The 21,285-nt window shown below is 39.9% G+C and overlaps 1 protein-coding gene across 3 annotated transcripts in view; it reads right to left on the reverse strand.

Annotated features, from left to right (window-relative positions):
* The window catches only part of METTL24 (methyltransferase like 24), a 93,886-nt gene extending 80,776 nt beyond the window's left edge, over positions 1-13,110 (reverse strand). For 2 of the 3 annotated variants that reach the window (XM_081294025.1, XM_081294024.1), the window contains exon 1: positions 12,553-13,110. In XM_081294025.1, the coding sequence (XP_081150151.1) occupies positions 12,553-12,870 (318 nt within the window). In that variant the 5' untranslated portion in view covers positions 12,871-13,110. The remainder of the gene's footprint in view (positions 1-12,552) is intronic. The other variant, XM_081294026.1, reaches the window with a different exon arrangement.
* Positions 13,111-21,285: the final 8,175 nt, after the last annotated feature.

Below are 21,285 nucleotides of genomic sequence, written 5' to 3' on the forward strand. Positions count from 1 at the left end.
TCTGAGAAGGAAAGGCAGCCAGTAAGATATCTCAAAGGCCAAGAAAACTTTAAGGAATCCATGTCACCTTGGTATTTGTTTTGAACTGCATTGACATCTCCCTCTATTTCTATGAGACCTTTGATCAGGCCTGTAGGTATCACTCTGAAGGATTAAAGAGGTGGGCAGTGCAGGCCAGAGGTGAAACACTAAGCTTACCGCAGGAATTCAGAGACAAATGAGCAAAAAATGTAACCTCCAGAAATGTCAGAATATTATATGGGAGGAAAAGTATGAATTCCAACTCTATGGCTCAAGCCATTCTCTCGTTTAGTATTAAGGGAAAAGTGACTTCAAAAGCTGGACTCGATGGGATCAGCTGACTTTCATGCCATAATCTCTCTAATGACCCTACTGTTGCATTGGGAAGGAGTAGCAGGTCAGAGTAGGCAAAACCAAGGTCCAAACCACCTTCATAGTAACTGCCTGGCAATGGCACATGATAATGACCTTCAAGACATCATGTTAGCATTGCCCTGAAAGCTCAAATAGTACCAGAACATCTTCTCAGCACCTGTTGGAAGTCTAGGACCATTCTTCTCTGATTACAGATAGGAAACTCAAGCATGGAGGTCTCCTGGACTTTAGTGGGTTCACTGAAGTTTTCTCTCACCCGCATCTGAAATAGTCACATTCAGGTGGACCTGAGGCCACTTCTGCAGCAGCAGGTGGCAAACATTTTCTCAAAAGAGCCAGATAAGAAAACATTTTTTTAGCGGCTTGGGAGGCTGAGGCAGGAGGATCGTGAGTTCAAAGCCAGCCTCAGCAACCTGAGTTCAAAGACAGCCTCAATGAGGCCTTAAGCAACTCAGCGAGATCCTTTCTCTAAATAAAATACAAAAAAAAGGGCTGGGGATGTGGCTTATTGGTTAAGTGCCCCTGGGTTTAATCCCCTGTATCAAAAAAAAAAAAAAAAAAAAGAGAGAGAGAGAGAGAGAGAGAGAGAGAGAAAGAAAAAAAGAAAGAAAGAATGAAACGCTTTTCAGATTTTTAGACTCTGTGAGCAAAGAGGCAAAATCAAGGAAATTAAGTGGGTACTTATAGAACAAGAAAGAAGACAAATTTCCACAATGTTTTTAATGATGAAATTTTAAAAATAATAATTTCACACAATTTTTAGTAACAGATTTAATAGTGAGAAGAATGAGATTTTTTACACTAGTTTGTTTCACTGAAGTTCAAAGTTAATATTTCTAACATCCAACTGATTGTAAATGTTCATTGTAAAAACCATTCTTAGCTCATGAGCTATACAAAAATAGGTGCAGGTTCAATGTGGCTCTCACCCTCTGTTTTGTAGTCACCATTGTCTGAAGCAAAGTGAATGCTGGGTGTTCTTGCCAGAAATCTATAGTACCCTTACTTGGAAATCAGAGATCTTGAAGGGAATTAGGTGTTGCCTTTGAAACATTCAGATATTCCTCAAACCCATTTTCCTGGTGCCTAAATGATAGAAATGACCATTCTTCTAGTCATTACTTAATGAGCACCTACTATGTGCCAGTATTATAGTCACTGGGGATACTTTGGTGAGCAAGACAGATCAGCCACCTGCCTTTATGGGAGATAACAATAAAAACAAGAATTGAAGAAAAATGGTAAGAAAAAATGGTAGTGCTATGGAGAAAATAAGAGAAAGAATGGAGACAGGGAGCTACTTTGGGTAAAGCAATGTAATAAGGAGCTCCTTTTTCTCCACATAATTATCAATCCTTATTTTACCAGACCTGTTAAGTTTTTTGCCAATGGAGGTAAAATTGAATGTCATTGTGTTGTGATTTGCTTCCCTTCTTGAACTTTATATGTATGTATACATTTCTTCTTCGACCTTTCTTTGACCTTCCTCTTCTGTTAATTCCTGGTGATTCCCTGTTTATTTTCTGTTTATCTTATTTACCTTGTTAAAGTTTTGTATTATTCCTTTATTGGTGATATGCATTGAAAACATCCTCCCCTAGATTCTGATTTGTCTTTTAACTTTGTAATGTCTTCTGTTTACCAGATTTTCATTTCTATTTGGTAAATAATCTGCTCTATGTGAAAATTGGTTGTTGGCTGCCTGTCTCAGCAGGCAGATGGAAAAAGGCATGAATTATGAGTTGAAGCCTTCATTTCATCCCTTATAGCCACTTCTTATCCAAATTTATTAATGTTCCTGAGTCCTAGCTTCCTTGTCTGAAAAAACTGAGCACAATTCCTACCTCATGGGCTGGTTCTGAGAACTAGAGAACACATGAACTAGGATTATGGTCTCCTCCAAGTCCACTTAAATTACAAGCTTCTTGAAGGAATTACATTCCCCATAATACCAGGTGCAGTGTTGATACTTAACATTTTGCTTACTGTGTTGATTAAAATGAATTTTCCTTTAAAATGCATATAAAATACCAACTACAATAATATTCACTTAAATTTAACTAAAACATGGAAGACAGGATCATTTATTAATTAGCCTTTAACACATGATTACTCCAACTGACTTCCTGTGAATTAAAGAAGTAATGGAGTGGTAGTAGGTGACCCACGACAGTGGTAGTTATAGAAGATTTTCAAACAGTCTTTTGAGGGAAAACTATCTCTCAAGAGCTTGGAATCACATTTATGCAGTCAATCCTTATTCAAACCAAAATTATTTAACAGCATTTTGTAAAAGATACTTGTAATTAGTTTTAAGGAAAAAAGAAATCAAACTGTGCAAATAGGTAAGCCTTACAACTTCACAAGTGAGTGATATGGGGAACAAATGTATAATACACACACTAACAAAATGTCCTAGTTACTGCTAGCCTTTATTTCAGATTAAATTATACACACATATGTATATATCAGTTCCTCTGATTCTTGAGCATATTACATATATTTTAAATTTCAAGAAGAATAAAATATTTAAATAGTTAATATTTTAATATTAAAATCCCAGCAGCTTGGGAGGCTGAGGCAGGAGGATCAAGAGTTTCAAGCCAGTCTCAGCAACTTAATGAGGCCCTCAGCTACTTGTCTAGACCCCGTCTCTAAGATACAAAAAAAAAGGCTGAGGATGTGGCTCAGTACTTAAGCACCCCTGGATTCAATCTCAGAATACTGGGCTTTATATACCACAGGCCCATGTGCCTATAACTTCCTGATCCTCATAAACCAGTGTCACAGGTGGTGACACACCTCTATGCTCTCATTTCAGCTTCACAACAATCCTGTGAGTTATTACGACTCATTTTTTTACAGAGGAAGGAACTCAGGTTCAGAGGAGGCATGCCACGTGTCCACATTCAGAAAGCAGAGGAGCAGCATCTAAACTTCCGACCTCCAATGTAAAAAGAGGACTGGAGGAGAGGCTCAGTGGTCGAGAGCTTGCCTAGCACGTGCCAGGCCCCAGGGTCCATCCCTAGCAATGCAAACTAACAAAACAACAAACATGAGATCATCTTACAGGTGAAGCTGCAACATGCTCAAGTATTTTCATGCCATTTGTAACTCCACATAAAGATGAGTCCAAAGATCCCGGGTATTACCTTCACTGGCTTCTCCTATATTCTACCCCCAAAACTGCTTAGGAAAGAAGCTGCTTTCCACAGCCTCATCAGCTGAGCTCAACGAACATGTATTTTGCTAATTAGGATTTTTAAGTGATTTGTTGTGCTCTACTCAAAGTAGATGAAATATAAACTAAAATTGCTTGCTGTCATATTGTGTATAAGAGTAAATGCTATTCAACACGAGTACTGCCTCTGATTTGTGGTTAGGTTCTGAAAATACATTTGAAAGTCTTTCAACAAGCTTCGAATAAAAATGAGGCAGTGATCGCCATGAAGATGGATTTAGACACAGAGTTTGACTCTCTCATCAGAGGCCTTGGGCTCATTTACACTCAAGGCTTTATTTATTCAAATAACTTGCTGCTTCTCCCCACCCCCAGGGGGATTAAAAAAAAAAAAAGAAAGAAAGAAAGACTGGCAGACCATCCTTCCATTACTGCCCTGTGCAAAGAACCTAACATAAACAATGTCAACAAGAATCATTGTGTTTAACAAACTCCAAGATGTGCCTCAGCACTGTTTGTAAGATGTAAATCAAGACTGGTTTTTATTTTAGTGTGCAGCTAAATTCAAACGTCTGCTTCATTTTAGATCTCAGCCCCCTGAAAAGAGCCAACCAGGCTTTATCCAATACTGTCAAGTGTGCAGATTCAGTGAGGCATCAAAACACAAATGTGAAACATGACCTACACAATGTCCATTTACATACGGATGATTGAAAGGTCACCATACTATGATAGCCCTAGGTGCTTGTCACCAAATATTTCCAACTCTGACTTCAGGCACACAGCAGGGTGGGACCTCTGGCTTTGGTGGGAGAGAAACAGTCTCTGGCCATTGAATCTAGAACAGGTGTGATATGCATCACTTCCAGGCCAGGGCTTTTAACACTACCATGTAAGACCCTCCAGAGCACTCCCTCTTCTGCCAAGGTGATGAGCAATGTTCCAGATGGTGGCTGTGCTGCCAGTTTTGGGGCCTGGAGAGAGGCCAATGATAGCACAATGATAGGCACCTGTCCCCTAGCCAACCTTCAATGAATCAGTGAATACAGAGCACCAGCAAGAAATCAATCTATGTCAGTATGAGCTTTGTTTATGACTGCAGCATAAACTGGCCTTTTCCTGCCTGGCACCTCAGGCAAATGGTATCATGAAAAGGGCTTGGTGACTCTAGAGATAAGTTAGCAGATCCGTGTAATTTAGTATCTGAAGCTAAATGTTATTATCTTGTCAGGGAAAGGCTCCTCAGCCCACAGTTCACATGGCCCCAGCCATCATGTTCCAAATCTGAATTAAATAGCCTATTTACAATTGGAAATTGAAAAAGGAAAGTTACAGTTGTAACCTTCCGAACTGCCAGTTCTAATTTATTGGTCTGTCAAGGTTCTTAGTTGTAAACAATAGAAACCACTCTGGCTAGTTAAGCAGAAAAGGAATTGATTAAAGATTTATTAACTTGCAGAATCTAAGGGCAGGAACACCACCTCCTGACACGTAGCTGTAGACTACACTGCCTCATGGTTGGGCAGATGCCACGCATAGCTCACTTCACCATTTCTAGAACTCCAGCCACTGAGCCATTCTGTGGTCCTCATACCATCTACTTCTTTCATCTGTGAGGTGCAATCCAAACTCTCATGCAGGTGCATCTGAATAGTGATGTGCCTAGGTCCCATGAATGTCTGTCCCTCCATCCGTCCTCCTTTCCTTCTTTTTCTCCTTCCTTTCTTTCTTTACCAGAAATTGAACCCCAGCTAGTTATTTAATTTTTTTTTTTTTTGAGACAGGGTCTCATTAGGTTGTTTAGGGCCTCATTAAGTTGCTGGGGCTGGCTTTGAACTTGTGATCCTCCTGCCTCAGACTCCCAAGTCACTGGGATTACAAACATGTACAACCACACCCAGTCATGAATGCACTTTAAGTACAAGGGAAAATGGTGGGGAAGGATTGGCTCTTTTCTTGAAAAGGTAGAGAATTCCTCAAACAAAGGAAGGGAAGATGTGGCCAAGAAAAGTACCCACTTTGTAAGTACCCACTAAACTTATGGTACTATATAACTGTGTTCTTCAGGGCTAGTTTTAGTTCATAATTGGGTTCCCAGAGACCTGGTTTCTGCAGGTTTCCTTTTTCATCTAGTACCTGAAAATCAGTCTCTGATTTTACTATATCTAGTTGGGTCTGTCACTTACAACTTGGAGAGTCCTAACTGGTATAGAAGTAACCATACACTTTGGAATCCCAAACTAGTCAGTTGGAAAGGGGATTGTAAATAAGCAGATGCCTGAAGAATTATTTGAATGATTTTTTTTCTTAAAAGTAACTCTGCATTGACAGAAAAAGAAAATCAAAGAAAGTAAGACTCTAACTTAGGTTTGAGAACTCTAATTGGGATCATAGACTGAATTACTGATATTTACTTTCTCTACTAAAAATCTTCACATATAACTTTTTACAAATTTTTAAAAAAGCAAGGGGGCAGAATTACATATACATAGATCTTGTAGGCATATACCACGGAATAAAAAATCATGTACAATCATATATATTCAAGGTGCCAACTTATTGCCAAATTCTACTTGGAAATAAGGTTATCTATAAGAAAACATCTCGACAGAAGTAATTAAGAAATAAAGATAAATAGGTTCATACATATACAAAATCACACATATGCCAGGGTCTGGGATTATTAAAAACAAAAACAAAAACCCAAACTCTGTAATCTATTTTAGGTGCTCAGGTCCAAGATTTCCAAAATGGGCTAGTTGAAATAAGAGAATAAAATACTGTGCAAAAAATAATATTCAATAGTTAGGGAATGCCAAGGCTTGGGTAAATTAGATGATGTTTCCCTGTCTCTAAAAATGGTGCCCAATACAGGGAGGGGTACTGTTGTACCATGTTTGGGGGAAGTGGCCAGAACCAGTCAACCCAAGGCCCTGGAGTGGAGTCAGGTTAGTCACTCTGGTGGCATTGGAGGGAGAAGGAGAAAGAACTCAGAAAGCCAGGATTTCCAGACTAGCCCTATTCCTCCACAATCAAAAGAATGTTACATTAATATTGTATTAATACTAATTCATATTAATATTGTATTACATTAATTTTAATAATATTTGTATATTCCCTTCAAACTAACCCTCCCCAATGTCCAGCGCCAGTCTTTTAAAAGTTTTTTTTTATATGTATGTATTCTTTAGATGCTCATGGACCTTAATTTTATTCATTTATTTATATGCAGTGCCGAGAATCGAACCCAGTGCTTCACATATGCTAGGCAAGTGCTCCACCACTAAGCCACAGCTCCAGTCTTAATGTAACTGTCTTTCTTAATAGGAAGAGTTCAAAAGGACCTTGAGCTTCTCTTTACCTGTTATGTGAAGGGTTGCCACTGAGCAGCATTAATCTTGCTTGTCACTTTTTAGGAAGAACAACTGGTAATTTGAGAACATCTGGATTATGGTTGTAACTTTAAATGCCTTCAGAGATCAGATAGGTAATGTAAATGGAAAAAACGGTAAGCTGGATCCCACTAGATGCTTCACCTAAAGATATTCAAGACAGGGTTGGGGCTGTAGCTTAGTGGTAAAGCACCTACCTAGAAGGCACAAAGCCCTGGGTTTGATCCTCAGTACCAAAAAAAAAAAAAAAAAAAAAAAAAGGATATTTACTTTCAAAAAACATAAAATGCTATGTGGCTAGGACCAAAATCATAGTCTAAGTTTACCTCCTACACCATCAACTAGCAGCCCAGCTTGCTATTCATTTAAATTATATATGGCCCCGAATCATAAGGCTCCTAAAACTCAGTTTCTTTTCAGGTATTTGGCAGGATAAAAATGCTTCTTGAATAGCAAATCTTCTCACCCTCTTTTAGCAGAGACTCCACAGGCCATTAATGGGGACCAATGTGAGATATTCAGAGGACCCTACTGCTGCTTTTCAAAGAAGCTTATCAACCCTGTGTAGACTCCTCCTCTGTGTATGTATGTCTCATAGCAAATTAAACAGGCACCTGTTACTTTCTATGAATCATAGAACAAAGAGCCAAACTCCTTATAAATACAAGAACTCTAAAGGTATCATTGCACAGATGGAAAATCTCAAACGCCTACCAGCCTTGACAGTGACCAGTTTAACTCTGAGACCCTGATTCTCTTCACAGACTAAATAGGAAATCTAATTCTATTTGAGAGTACTGACAAGGCATTCTTTCCCTTAGAGAAAATGGACTGGACAAATTACACACAAAAACCTAAAATCTCCACCAGCGGTTGTTGAAAAACAATACAGCCTCCATTAGCAGTTCCTTTACCCACAGAGTGCCCACTGAGAACTAACTGCAGGGTATGGAAAGAGTGCAGAACCCTATTCCCTGTTGCAGGCACATCAAAGTTGTAATAAAAACCTGCTTTTCTTTATGAAACTAAGCAACTGCTATTTCACACCCACATATTGCTGGAGCTCATTCAATTACCCTCAATGACTTTGTTTAAAATGAAAATACTTTGCCTCCTGAGGACAGTGTGAGAGGACTGATTCATGCTACTTCCTGAAGGACAGAAGTGTAGGTACATGTACAAACCTGAGGGGCTCTAAACTACTGCTGAGCCATATTTCACAAGAAATTCAAACTTACCTCCAAGTATTTTTTAAAGAACAAGGACTCTCAATGCAGTTGGATATATCAGGGGGGCATGCTATACCACTTTTCCTCATTCTTCTTGCTGACAATCACAGAATTAGAAAACTAAGAGGAGGATGACAAGAAATGAGAAAGACCAAATTTTGCCATATGGGTTTTCAGAAGAAGAGGAAACAGCTCTCCCCCCACCACACACCCCCACCCTGACACATTGTTCCAAAGGAGCTATAAGTCACAAACCAAGCCAACACATTGCTGGATTTTGCAGCTCAGTGACTCAGAAGTCACTCTCCTAGCCAACATATTAAATGTCAAATTACGTGTCTCTGATAAGAGAGAAGACATTTCTTTAGGAAGCTTGGCCCCTGAGCAAGTGTCTCTCCTGTGCATATGAACCCTCTATTTTAAAAGCTGCTGTCTTTTAGATGGAGTTCCAGGCTCTAAGAGATACAGCATGCACCCAAGAGCTACATGAAGAAGCATAAATCACAGAGACCATATTGAGTCCTCTATAAATTCACCCCCCCAAGAACTTCACCTATGGGAACTATAGTAAATGTGTTTAATAATAATAATAATAATAATAATAATACACAGATGGAAAAAAGAGAAGGGAAAGAAAAACAATCACAGTGATATTTTTATGAATATTCAGTATGCAAAATTTAGAGATTAAGAGCTCTGATGGAATGCTTAAAGAAATCTGTAACTTACAAGAATATATAGCTTCCAAGGTAGTCACAATCAAAAAGGGCAGTATTTATTTATCCATCATTTCTCATTTGTCCTCATTTCATAAAGTTCTAAGATTATAACTCCTGGTGTACAAAAGGACTTAATAACAGCTAGTTTCTATGCAGCTTGATGAAAAAAGGGGGATGCAAGAAGAGGGAAGAAATTTTATGAGGACTACACTTTTCTTTTTTATAACAATGTTTTATTTAAGAGTAGCATAAGCTATGATTAAAGTGGCAATATAATTGCTGAATTTTTGTGCCTCTAACACCTGCGAAGGAAGCATGGTGACAAGAAACGCCGGCAACCCAATTATTTCATGCAGGTTTTCATCCACCCAAAAAGCTGTCCTCAAAATAGAATGGAACTTGCTCTCCTTTACCAGTCTGGTAGGTGCCTGGGGCAAAGTAACCAAGAACTTCATAACATTGTTGACCAGTATTCCCAACAAGCAAAATTTAAATAAAATAAAATCCCAAGAGCCTAACAAATAACTGCCAAATGTTATTTCAATTATTTAATGGTGCATTCAGCTTATATTACACCATGTCTTGATGTGAGGCTCAAAAGGAACAAGATTTGTCCCCAGAGAGAGAGAGAGAATATTAAGTGTGGTTCTCAGAAGTGGAAAGACAGATTAGTAACTGGTTTTTCCAGTTTTGAGGAATATTTTAATTCAACTGTGATATAATGGGAAAATGAAACAAATTCAAGATCCTAGCTCTCTAGGAACTTGGGGAAGTTAGATGTATATCTGAAAATAAATAAATGTTTAGAGAGAAGGAAATGCAGCAAAACTTTTTCCTTAAGAGGCTAAGAACCTAATATTTTTACAATAATACTAAGTCCATTTGCTTCTTTCTTATATAATATATAAAAAATATAACCAAAGACATACCTATGATCAGCTAATAGTAAGATGATTATATTTTTATGCTTCAATCTCTGGAGTACTTGCTAGAGGTCACTATGGGAAATGCGATCCTTCCCATTGAGAACAACTTGGAGACAAAACATTCCATCTGAAATGAATTATCAGGTCTCAACATGCACAAAACAACTCACAGCTCACAGAAGGTATAGCTGTTGTCATCCCAAACTGGGGCAAGATCAGCTTGGAAATAGGATTGGTATGGGAAGGTTTCCAGGCCATAAGCCTTGACCTGAGCATTCAAGGATGGAAAGGGCAGGAGGATGGAAGAAAGGAGGATGGGGACCTTGCAGGAAAAGGAGTCAGCATGAGTCGGAACAGAAATAGGTTTTAACAAATTACATTTGAAGAATGGCTGAGGCTATAGAGCTGAGACAGATTTGTGAAAATTTAAGCTACCATTGTTGAGTGTTTGGACACATTAGGCACTATGCTAAATATTTCCTTTTTATTTTCTTTCTAATCTAATTTTTAATAAAATTGAGTCCCAGGGTTCAGACTTGGGTCTTTTGTCCTTATTAGCCACATTCCCTCCCTAGTTGATCTCATTCAGTCTCATGGTTTGAATGCCACCTGAACATGAATGACTCCCAAATCACTACTTCAGCCTGGACCTTTCCTTCAATCCCAGATTCATATGTCCAACTACCTATTTGATATATTCACTTGAATGTCTAAAGGATATCCCAAACCTAACATTCCTGAAACCAAGCTTCTCCTTTCTGTCTATTGACCAAAGCAAAACAAACAGAAGCTAACTGCTCCTCCATGTATCTTCTACATGTATCCAGTATCAAACCACTGCTCACCACCTCCACATCTATGGCCCTTGCCTAAGCCACTCCTATCTCCAGCCTGGATCACTGGGGCATCCCACTAAAGGGAATGGATGTGAACTTGCCCCTTGTGACTCTGAGTTTATGCATTCCAAACCTTGCCATTTGTAGACAGGCTCCAATTATCTGAAATAGAGACAAAGTCTTAAAAGTAATTCTTGGACAGGTGACAGCAGAAACAACAGATGTTGACAGTGAATCTGAAAGAAAAGGGACAGGGAGCAGTAAAGGATATCAAAGATACGACATTTGAGGATACCTACAGAGGAACAAAAGAAGCCAAACTCTTAAGAAATGTCAAGTCCTGGCTCAAACGTCCCCTCCTTTGTTTGCCCTCCTGACTCTTCCTTCTTTAGTTTCCAGGCCTAAATTTGAATTAGCAGACTGTTCACAGCACTAGATGTCTCTACTAAATGTCTCCCCCTCTAGACTTTGAGCTCATCTTGTGCCCCCAGCATTGGGTGCCTGGCAAGCTCCTGGCAAGTGTGTTGAATGCATAACACAGTGACATGGAAAGTACCTGGGGAGCATGAGAAAGAAGTGGCTGCTCTCTTATGAAACAGCTAATTAAGACTTTGCATAAGATGTACTGTTTCAGAGATAGAAAAAAAAGAAGAGGAAGAAAAAACAACAACAACAACTGGGTTTATCCAGGAAGATAACATGGATGGCCTGGAAAGGAACAGCAATGGTGGGGGAAGACAGAGGACACGGCCTGAAAAGGAAGTTATCCTTCAAAAAGTTGCCACAAAGGCTGAATTAGAAGCTTCATGTCTGCATAAAATTTCCTATATTTTTAATATATATGATAGACTTAATTTTCTTGAATATTAAAGATGCCAATTGCTACAAAAAAAGAAAAGAAAGAAAGAAAGAATGAATAAATAAATAAATAAATGGTGGAGGGTATTGGAAAGTGGGGTAGAAATGGGCAGCCGGAGAAAGCAGCAGAGCCAATGGGAGAGCATGGTTTGAGTGGGGTGTGGGGTTTGTGATACTTAGAACAGAGGAAACACCAGGCAGGAGAGAGAGTTTGCTTCAGAGGATACAATTGGTGTTGGGATTGGGAGTGATGTGCCCAAGAACAAGGCAGGCTGACACCTGCAGTTCTTAACCTTTCCACTCTTGAGTTCTGTGAAGAAGGCTGGGAGGCCAGAGGCTTAATCAGAGGTTAAAACTGGACGACTCAATGAGGTGTGCGGTGAGAGATCCATGAGTAAGAAGAGCAACAGAGTACAGCGTTGTAAGACAAACCCAAGTTATTACTTCGGTCCTCGAAGATCCAATTAATTTGCCATTAAGTGGCGCTGGGGGCTTGACTTCTTACCACTGTCCAGCCACCCTATCAATACCTGGGGTGGGATTCCAGGGAAATTCGTCGGGAAGGTGGAACTTCATCGCTGCGATGAAGGTGGGAGACAAGCCACTCACTGTGGATACCCACCCAGCTATCCCGACCTCCATGGGGAAAACAGGCAAGCCCTTACTGGTAACCACAACTGCTTCCTTTCCCTTTCCTGCCTATCACTCAAAGCCTTCGCTCACTAAAGTAAGCAGGGCTTCGTCCTTCATTGCTGGATGCCTGGAGCCTAGAAAGGGGCCTGGCACACATCCTCTAGGTTCAGCAAACACTGTTTGAATATGGACCGAACTCAGTTCCACGTCATTCCATGGGGCACTGAAGGATGCTACAGTGAAGTCGCCTGAGTGAGCACAGAAAAGAAGACTCTGAGGTCCCCGTAAGGCGGGCTGTCATGCCCAGGGCGGAGAACTCCTTAGCAGGGCCTGGGTGGGGGATTCTGGTCCAAGGCCCAAGACTGCTGGGTTTGCCACTGACCTTCTGGCGGGGCCGCCCGCGAAGGGCGCAGCAGCTCGGCTCCGGCGTCCCGCTCCCGCCGCCCCCCGGCGGTGCTCTGCGCCCGCTGCGCACGTAGGTCACCTGTCTCTTGCTTGCACCGCGCGGCGGGACCGGCGCTGGTGGCAGGTGCGGCCCGGGTGGTCGGGGGATGTGGCCTCGCGGGACGCTGTGGACTGCGGGTCCCGACCCGGCGCGTCTCAGCTCGACGCAGAGTCGCAGGCCCAGCAGCAGCGCGGCGCCGAGCAGGCACCGGTGCAGGGCGCCGCAGCTCCTCCCGGGAGGCCTCTCCCGGACCATGGCGGGGGTGGGCCGGGACTGCACTCAGGGTCCCGCAGGCAGCTCCTGGCCCAGCAGGGATGGCCCCGCAGGCCCGAGCTGCCAACTCTGGAAACTCCCCCTCGGGCCGGGGCACGGGCTCGGACCCGCCTCCCTCCCTTCCGACCGTGGAAGCCGCCCAGCCCAGCCGGGCGCAACCGGCCGGTGGAAGGGGCGAGGCGCGGTCCCCGGGCTGTAAGCGGCTTGGACTAACCAGGGGACCCTCAAGAAGTGACCTCCGCCCTGACCTCCAGAGCAGGGCCGAGGTGAAAGACACAAGGCCAGGAAAAGCTCGTTTCTAATAGAATCCTCGGCCATAACTTCATTTTCTGGTATTGGTATTATTAGAAGACAAACGGGAGGCGGATAGGTGAGCAGCCAGGTTTTGCTACAAGGAACAAGCTCTGATTGTCGAGCAGTTTGTGCCATTAAGTGAGATATAAAAATAAATCATACTTATGCTCGGGTTTACAACTTCTCTCCCTTGAGAAGGGCGTGGGGGCTGGGGTGGGGAAGAGGAGGAGAGAGAATAGCACTCATTGCAGAATAATCAAATTAGTTATTCCATTTCTAAATTCTGCCTGAAGCCAATCCGTGCTTTCTCTGTGTGTTATGAAATGTGTGGGGGTGAAGAAGGAGAGGGAAAAGCCAGCTAAGACATCTGACAGCAGGGAGAGAGAACAGAAGTTACCATGGCATGATGTAAATCAAATTAATTTAGCTCCAAACACACACCTCCCTGCTGTCTTGCAGAGATACAGAGGGAAAAATTTATCTTTGGGCAAAATATTCCCCAGCTGGTATTGCCATCATCACCTTGACCTTAATTAATCAGACTGAACGCTCACAGCCTGCAGTCCAGTGTTGCATGTTCCATTTTCAGTTGCCGGTAGAATTCTTTCCCACCTTCAGTTTGAAGTGGGTTTGAATTAGGTTTAGGTTTGGGTCATTTTTGGTTTGGTTTTTTTTAAACTATAGCCAGGTCCTCCCCCACCCTGAGGCTTTATGCTAGCATTTTTCATGCTATTATGTGAGGTTGCCCCTGCTGACCTCTCTTTCCCTTAAGCCTATGCATGGACAACAGAGACCAAGTACTGAGTCCTAGCCCCCTCCCGGTTTGAATTTTGGGAATTTTCCATAGGGAGCTCTCCTCCCTAAAATTTCCTTTCCTTCCTGGTTTAAGAAAGACCTAATTTATTCTTTGTCACTGAACAAAGCACTTACACTCTTTCTCTACATCTGACATGATTTCTTGACTCTAACTAGTCCATTCTCTGACTACTCCACATCCTTAGGCTCCTGAACCTTTCATTATGATTAACCCTTTTTTTTTTTAGATACAGTTCCCAGGAAAGTTGCAAACAGGCTGTGTTTTAATGGATTCAAACAAGTACATTTTCTGCACACAATCTATAAGAAACAGTCTTACATCTTGTGACTAGTTACTTGAATTGTATTTGAATCAGGACCCTGCCATTCAGCAATGTGAAGCTTGTAGATAAAGTACTTAACCTTGCTGAGCCTCAGTTTCCCTGTGGATAAATAAACCTACATATATGGTAGGATTATAAATATTGCAAAACTATTATATGCTTAGTACCTACATGATACCCGGCCCACAAAAAATACTCAATAGTAATTTTAAAAATTAGTTATTATTAAAGAAAATCCCAAATGTTGTCATGAAAAACAAAAAGAAAGCATAGTTTAAAGTCAGTAAATAAAGTATAGATTTACAAGTAGCTTACACAGTTTTCTTTGGAATTAGGAGTCTCTAACAATTTCAAGAAAACAACCATTAAGACTCAATAAACCACAAATATACTCTATTAAGTTCTATAATTGCATAATACTATTTAAGACACAATTTGTACAATGCTTTATAAACTTGGATCAGCAATGTCTGATGTAGACTTTGCTAGAAGTTTTATTTTCTATGCAATCAATAATAGTACTAAAGAAATAATCTTTTTTTTTTTTTTAAGATCATGATACTACTAACGTTTAACCTCCATTCATTGTTGGGTATCCCTCCATAAGAGAAACATGAGGAATATTTCAAATCATTAAAATGGGGGTATTTGATAAGACTCTAGACTGGGGTGTGGGGGAGAACAGGGTGGGGAGGCAATGATGCATACAAAACAGTGCAGCTCTTGGAAAGAATGAGCAAGATGAGCTCATATTTTCCCTGTCTCATTTCTATGGTTCTCCAATAAAGTGTTTCCATTACGGAAAAAAAACCTTTAATGCAATATTTAAATACCTTTTTCCCTTATCTTTGAGACTATGTATATGTGTTTATTAGTAATCAAAAAAATCTGTTTGTATGTAGCATCATTCATTTTCTAGAAAGAAATCTCCCATTTTTAACTTCCACACAATATGTCCCTGTGTCTTGGATAATAATGAATAATGAAATGGGTCTGTTGGTAAGCTGGAAAGGCAAATCTAACTGATCTCCGCCATAGCTGACAAGCCATCTTTCATTCATGACCTCTGCTTTTCTCATAGAGTTGAACTTATCTTGGTCATGTCTGGATATGTTTCAAAAAACGCAAATGATCATTAACTGCCGTGTCATAGGTTGGTTAATTAAATGTGTGGGTCAGTTAACCACAATAACAGCTTTCATCAGAGCACAAATTACATCCCCCTTAAGGTTTCAGCCTGCAAAACCAGTGAAACAGAACTTTTTACTGCAATCTTTTAGACACCATGCATTGCAACTTGCACACATGCTGTAGCAATGGTTCCCAGCCAGGGATAATTTTGCCTCCCTTGGGACATTTGGCAATATCTGAAGACATTTTTGATTATTACAGCAAGTGAGGGAGGGGGAAGGCATTACTGGCACTTAAGAGATAGACACCAACACTTAAGAGATAGACACTAAACGTTCTCCCACGAGACAGGTAGCTTTCCACAGTACAGAATCATCTAACTAAAAATGTCAATAGAGCTGAAGTTTGAAAAACTATGCTGTAATGTTAGATGCTAATGTGACTAATTTTGTTGTTGTTGTTGTTACCAGGGATTAAACCCAGAGGTGCTTAACCATTGAGCCACATTCCCAGTCATTTTATTTTTTTTATTTCAAGACAGGATCTTTCAAAATTGCTTAGGACCTTGATAAGTTGCTGAGGCTGGCTTTGAACTTGAGATCCTCCTGCCTTCCAAGTTTGCTGGTATAACAGATATGCCTCACCATACCTAGCTAATGTGGCTCATTTTAATTACAGACTCTCCAAGGAGAAAACAGGCTGACAGAAAGGATCCTCTGCGGAGTGGTTATTTCTGTTTCACAATGTGAAGTACCCAGCCTGAATTAAAGTAATCAAATTTACAAGAGAAATGGAGCCGGAGTGTCAGCATCTTCCTCCACCCCCATCACCTTTTCTCACAGGTCCACTGTGGGAAATATACACAAGTAAATGAAGATATCAATAAGCATTCATAATATTATCATTCAGAGATCACTATTCTATCCAACTTTTTCCTATATACATACAGTTTACCAAGATAAAATCATATAAAGCATATTTCCTTGTGATCTGCTTATTATGTTATATAGAGGATATATTAAATAATGCAATGTCTGATATTTGCTTTAAAATAATCCTGTAGAGATAGGACAGGTGGGAAATGAGAGGGGGTATAAATGAATTAAGAATGTCTGTGAGTTGATCATTGTTGTAGCTGGGTATCAGGTTCACAGCTCTCTCTTATTGAGCATCTTTGAAATTTTCCATAATATAAAAATGTCCTTAAGCAGTAACCTGCTAACTATAACATCTTTTTAAATATTTTGTTTTAATTAGTCATACATGACAGTAGAATGAATTTATGCACTTGGATATATAATACTTAGATGGGATATAATTTCTCATTTTTCCGAGTGTGCAGCTGTAGACTCACATTGGTCATGCAGTCACATATATACATAAAGTAATATTGTCTGTTTCATTCTACTATCCTTCCAATCCCCACTTCCCCTCCCTTCCCCTCCCCTCCCTTTACTTCCCTCTAAGGTACCTCAAGTCTTCTCCAGTGCCCCACCCCTCTTATTGTGAACTAGCATATTAGAAAAAACATTCAGCCTTTGGATCTTTGGGATTGGCTTATTTCACTTAGCATGATATAATCCAACTCCATCCACTTACTGGCAAATGCCATAATTTCATTCTTCTTTAAGGCTAAATAATATTCCATTGAACATATATACCACATTTTCTTTATCCATTCACCTATTAAAAGACACCTAGGTGGTTCCATAGTTTAGCTAGTGTTAATTGAGCTGCTATAAACATTGACCTTGCTGCATCACTGTAGTGTGCTGATTTTAAGTTCTTTGGGTCTAAACTAGAGGAGTGAGATAGCTGAGTCAAATGGTGGTTCCATTCCAAGTTTTCTGAGGAATCTCCATTCTGCTTTCCATAGTGGTTATACCAATTTGCAGTCCCACAAGCAATGTATGAGTGTACCTTTTTCTCTACATCCTCACCAACATTCATTATTGCCTGTATTCTTGATGATTGCCATTCTGACTAGAGAAACTTTATCGTATATATTAGGATTTACAACATGATGTTATAGGATATAGATAGTAAAATGGTTACTATAGTGAAGCAGATTAACATATCTCTAATCTCACATAGTGTATGTGTGTTTGTGTGTCTGTTGGGGGCGTGGGAAGAAGACAAGAGTAGCCAAAATCTATAGTAGTCTCTTTTTATCCACAGAGGATGCATTTCAAGATCTCCAGTGGATACCTGAAACTATAGAACCCTATATCAAAACACCAAATACCATGGCTATCTGTTTGATAACTAAGTATCTAATGTGTAGGCCATATGTACAGCATGGATACACACTGGACAAAGGGATGATTCATGTCCCAAGCTGGATGGCACAAGATTTTATTATGCTACCAAAACAGCATATAATTTAAAATTTATGAACTGTTTATTTCTGGAAATTTTCTGGTATATTCCATTTAATATTTTTAGACCACAGTAGACCTCAGGTAACTGAAACCATGGAAATAAAAATCAATGGCTTTGGGCTTATTTAATAATATAAGTTCAATAATCTAATGCAATAGAACTATATTAAACTACAGTCCTCACGTTAGACATTAGCTCTCTAAACTTTTCTCCCCACATGTCTGCAGTTTTATATCTTTTGACCTACATCTCCCCATTTTCTTTCCTCTCTTCCTCAGCCAGTGGTCGCCATTGTTTCATTCTCTATTTCTGTATATTTGGGTTATTTCAATCAATAGTGAGATCTTGTAATATTTTTCTGTCTTATTTTACTTAGCATAATGTCCTTCAGGCTAATGCATGTTGTGGGAAATGGCAGGATCTCTTCCTTTCAAAAAGCTGATAATATTCACTGCATAAATGAACCACATTTTCTTTATTCATTCATTTTTTGACATTTTGATTTCTTGGCTATTGTGAATAATGCTGCAATGAACATGGGAATGCAAATATTTTTACAAGGTGGTGAGTTCATCTCTTTTGGGTACACCTTGAAGTGGAATTACTGGATCATGTGGACGCTCTTTTAACTTCTTTTGGAGTTTCTATCCTATTTTCCATATTGGATGTACCAATTTATATTCCTACCAACAACATATTTGGGTTTCCATACTCTCACCAACAGTCTTTATCAACAGTTGTTACATCATCTTTGTGATAACAGCCATCCTTACCGGTAAGAAGTGATCTCTCATAGTGGTTTCAACATGCTTTCTCAGATGATGAGTAATTCCAACATCATTTAAAAAAATTTTTTTTAGTTGTCAATGGACCTTTATTTTATGTATATTCATACGTGGTGCTGAGAATTGAACCCAGTACCTCACACATGCTAGGCAAGCGCTCTACCACACTAAGCCACAATCCCAGTCCCCAACATCATTTTTAATGACTGCATGTACCATACTTTAATCATTCTTCCAATGTCAAATTATTAGAACATTTTCAAGTTTTCATTTTCACAAATAATACTGTAATGGACATCTTTGTAGCTAAATATATAAAGGATCAGATATGGAGAATAAGAGAAAGAAAGAAAGTTTTTTTCTGAGTAATTAGAAGAATGACATTGCCATTATCAGAGAAGGGAAAGATTCAAGTATGAGTAGTTGGGGGAAGAAATAAAAGAGATTGATTTGGGTGATTTTGTTACATTTGGGACATCTATTAGAAATCTAGGTAGAGAGGTGAGTAGGCAGTTGCATTTAAAAAACTGGAATTAGTAGGAGTGGTGAGGGCTGGAAATACAAATTTAAATCATCAGCATATAGATGTGAAGGAGGTAAGAAATATTTAAAGACTTAACTTTGGTATTCACCAATTTAAAATCAGATGAGGAGGATCTAACAAAGGATACTAAGAGAGATACACAGAGAAGTAAGAGAATGTGGTGTCCCAGAGACCAAATGAAGAAAATACTTCTAGAAGGAAAAAATGAAGAAGTTTAATATTCTGTGGACTTAAAACTGCCAGTGAGGTTTGATCACATGATGCCTTGTTTATTATCTTTCTTCTCAGTCTAGAATGCAAGCTCCCTGAGGTAGGGCAAATGAAATGTTTATTTCTGTTATTACTATAATCCTGGTGCTTAGAACAGTGGCTGGCATACGGTATGTACTCAATAAATAACTGTTGAATTAAAGAGTGAAGAATGGATCTGGTCTGTGTGCATTTATAATTATTTTGCCACATTGAAGTCTTAAGAGTAGACTAAGGCAAAACTTTAAGTCTTTTGATGATAAATACTATTATTAATTTTTAAGTCCAACAAATAAGGCTGTAATCCCACTTAATGACCATGAAAGATTCCTCTGTTATTATTGGGAAACATCAAAGGATAGCCTTGAGCCAGCCCCTAATAGGACAAACTAAGCAAAGTTTATGTTTGTTTTCCTCCCACTTATTTCATCACCGCACTTAAATCCACTTTTGAACTCTCCTCAAATGCCTCTCTTCTAAGCCACATCCCAAATGGGATTTGGTTTCACTGGATTGTCCATTAGTTTTCTCCTCCCCTTCCAGAGATGTAGCTAAATAATAAATACTAGCTCAACATGACTTATGGCCGCATCAGCAGCATCCACCTTAAAGAAAAAACTCACCATGATGGAAGCTCTCAGACCTAGAGGAATAATGTTATAATAGAACGACAGACACTAGATCTGCTACTTGAGGCTAGGAGCCCTGCCTAAAACCACACCAGAGCCCACTCCACAACCTAATAAAGCTCTAGACTAGTCTGATGGAAAAACACCTGGGGAATGTCTTTGTCCTGCCTTTCATTGGAGAGAGAGCCTCTTTTGCCTCCCAATGTGTTCTCCCAATCTTTCATTTGTGGACTTGCTTTATCTTTCTCCTACCTGGGATGTTTCTCAAGCATAGAGATGAGGGCCCCACTCCTCTGGTACCCCCAACCATGTCTTGCATAGGATGGGCTTCAATCATGTCACAGGAATTACTGACAAACAGCAGACATCACACTCCCATCCTACTGAGGTCAGATGCAAGGTACCATAGTTCTTCCAGCAGTTCCTGTTGCTCATCTAACTCAACCAAAAAAAAAAGAATCATAGTCAAACAAATATGGCTGGCTCACAAAAACATCTCCAACCTGGTATTTTTTTTTTTTCTCTGCACGACCTTGGGAAGAATCAGGAAATGTGTCACAGGAATCCTTGGCAGAAAAAAACTCCCAGGTTAAAGATATGAGTGTGGACAGCGCCATGCCCAGACACGGTGAAAACTGGGGTGGTTGATGGCTCTGAGCTAAACCCTCGTCCTTCCAGTCTCTGGCCGTAAGTCTGACAAAAGATGCAACTTGAGCGTGCGTGGACACACTTTCCTGAGTGTGTTCAGGAAAACACATCTCTGGCATTGTTAGAAAGGTTTATTTACAGGCATTAACTCTCACAATGAGATATTCCTAGATTTTATGACAATAAAGGGGCTTAAGTTAACAATGACCCAAACACTGCTATTTTCATAGAACCACCTAGGGAGCACTCCTCCTCCCAAACCTGAGACTTATCATTATGACACATGCCAGAAATAATCTCCCAGCTACAGATCACTTTGAAGTAAAAAACATTCCTGATTTAAACTTTTCCAAAGTCAAGGGCTTTAAACAAAAAACCCTTTTAAGGTCAGAAAAGATCACCAGGGAACTGACAGGATAAAGTGAGGCACAGCATGCCCAAAGGCAAAAATCTCCGGGCTCTGTCTTTAAGTCAGCTTGTGAATATATTAAAAATCCTGAGGTCAAAAGCCATTTTCCTTTCTCATCACATTACTGCTGTAGCCCTAGGGGAAAGCAAAAGAACTATATTATTTTCAGATCAGAATACAGAGGCTC

Source organism: Spermophilus citellus (genome assembly GCF_964194105.1).
Source record: "Spermophilus citellus genome assembly, chromosome: 5".
NCBI lineage: Eukaryota > Metazoa > Chordata > Mammalia > Rodentia > Sciuridae > Spermophilus > Spermophilus citellus.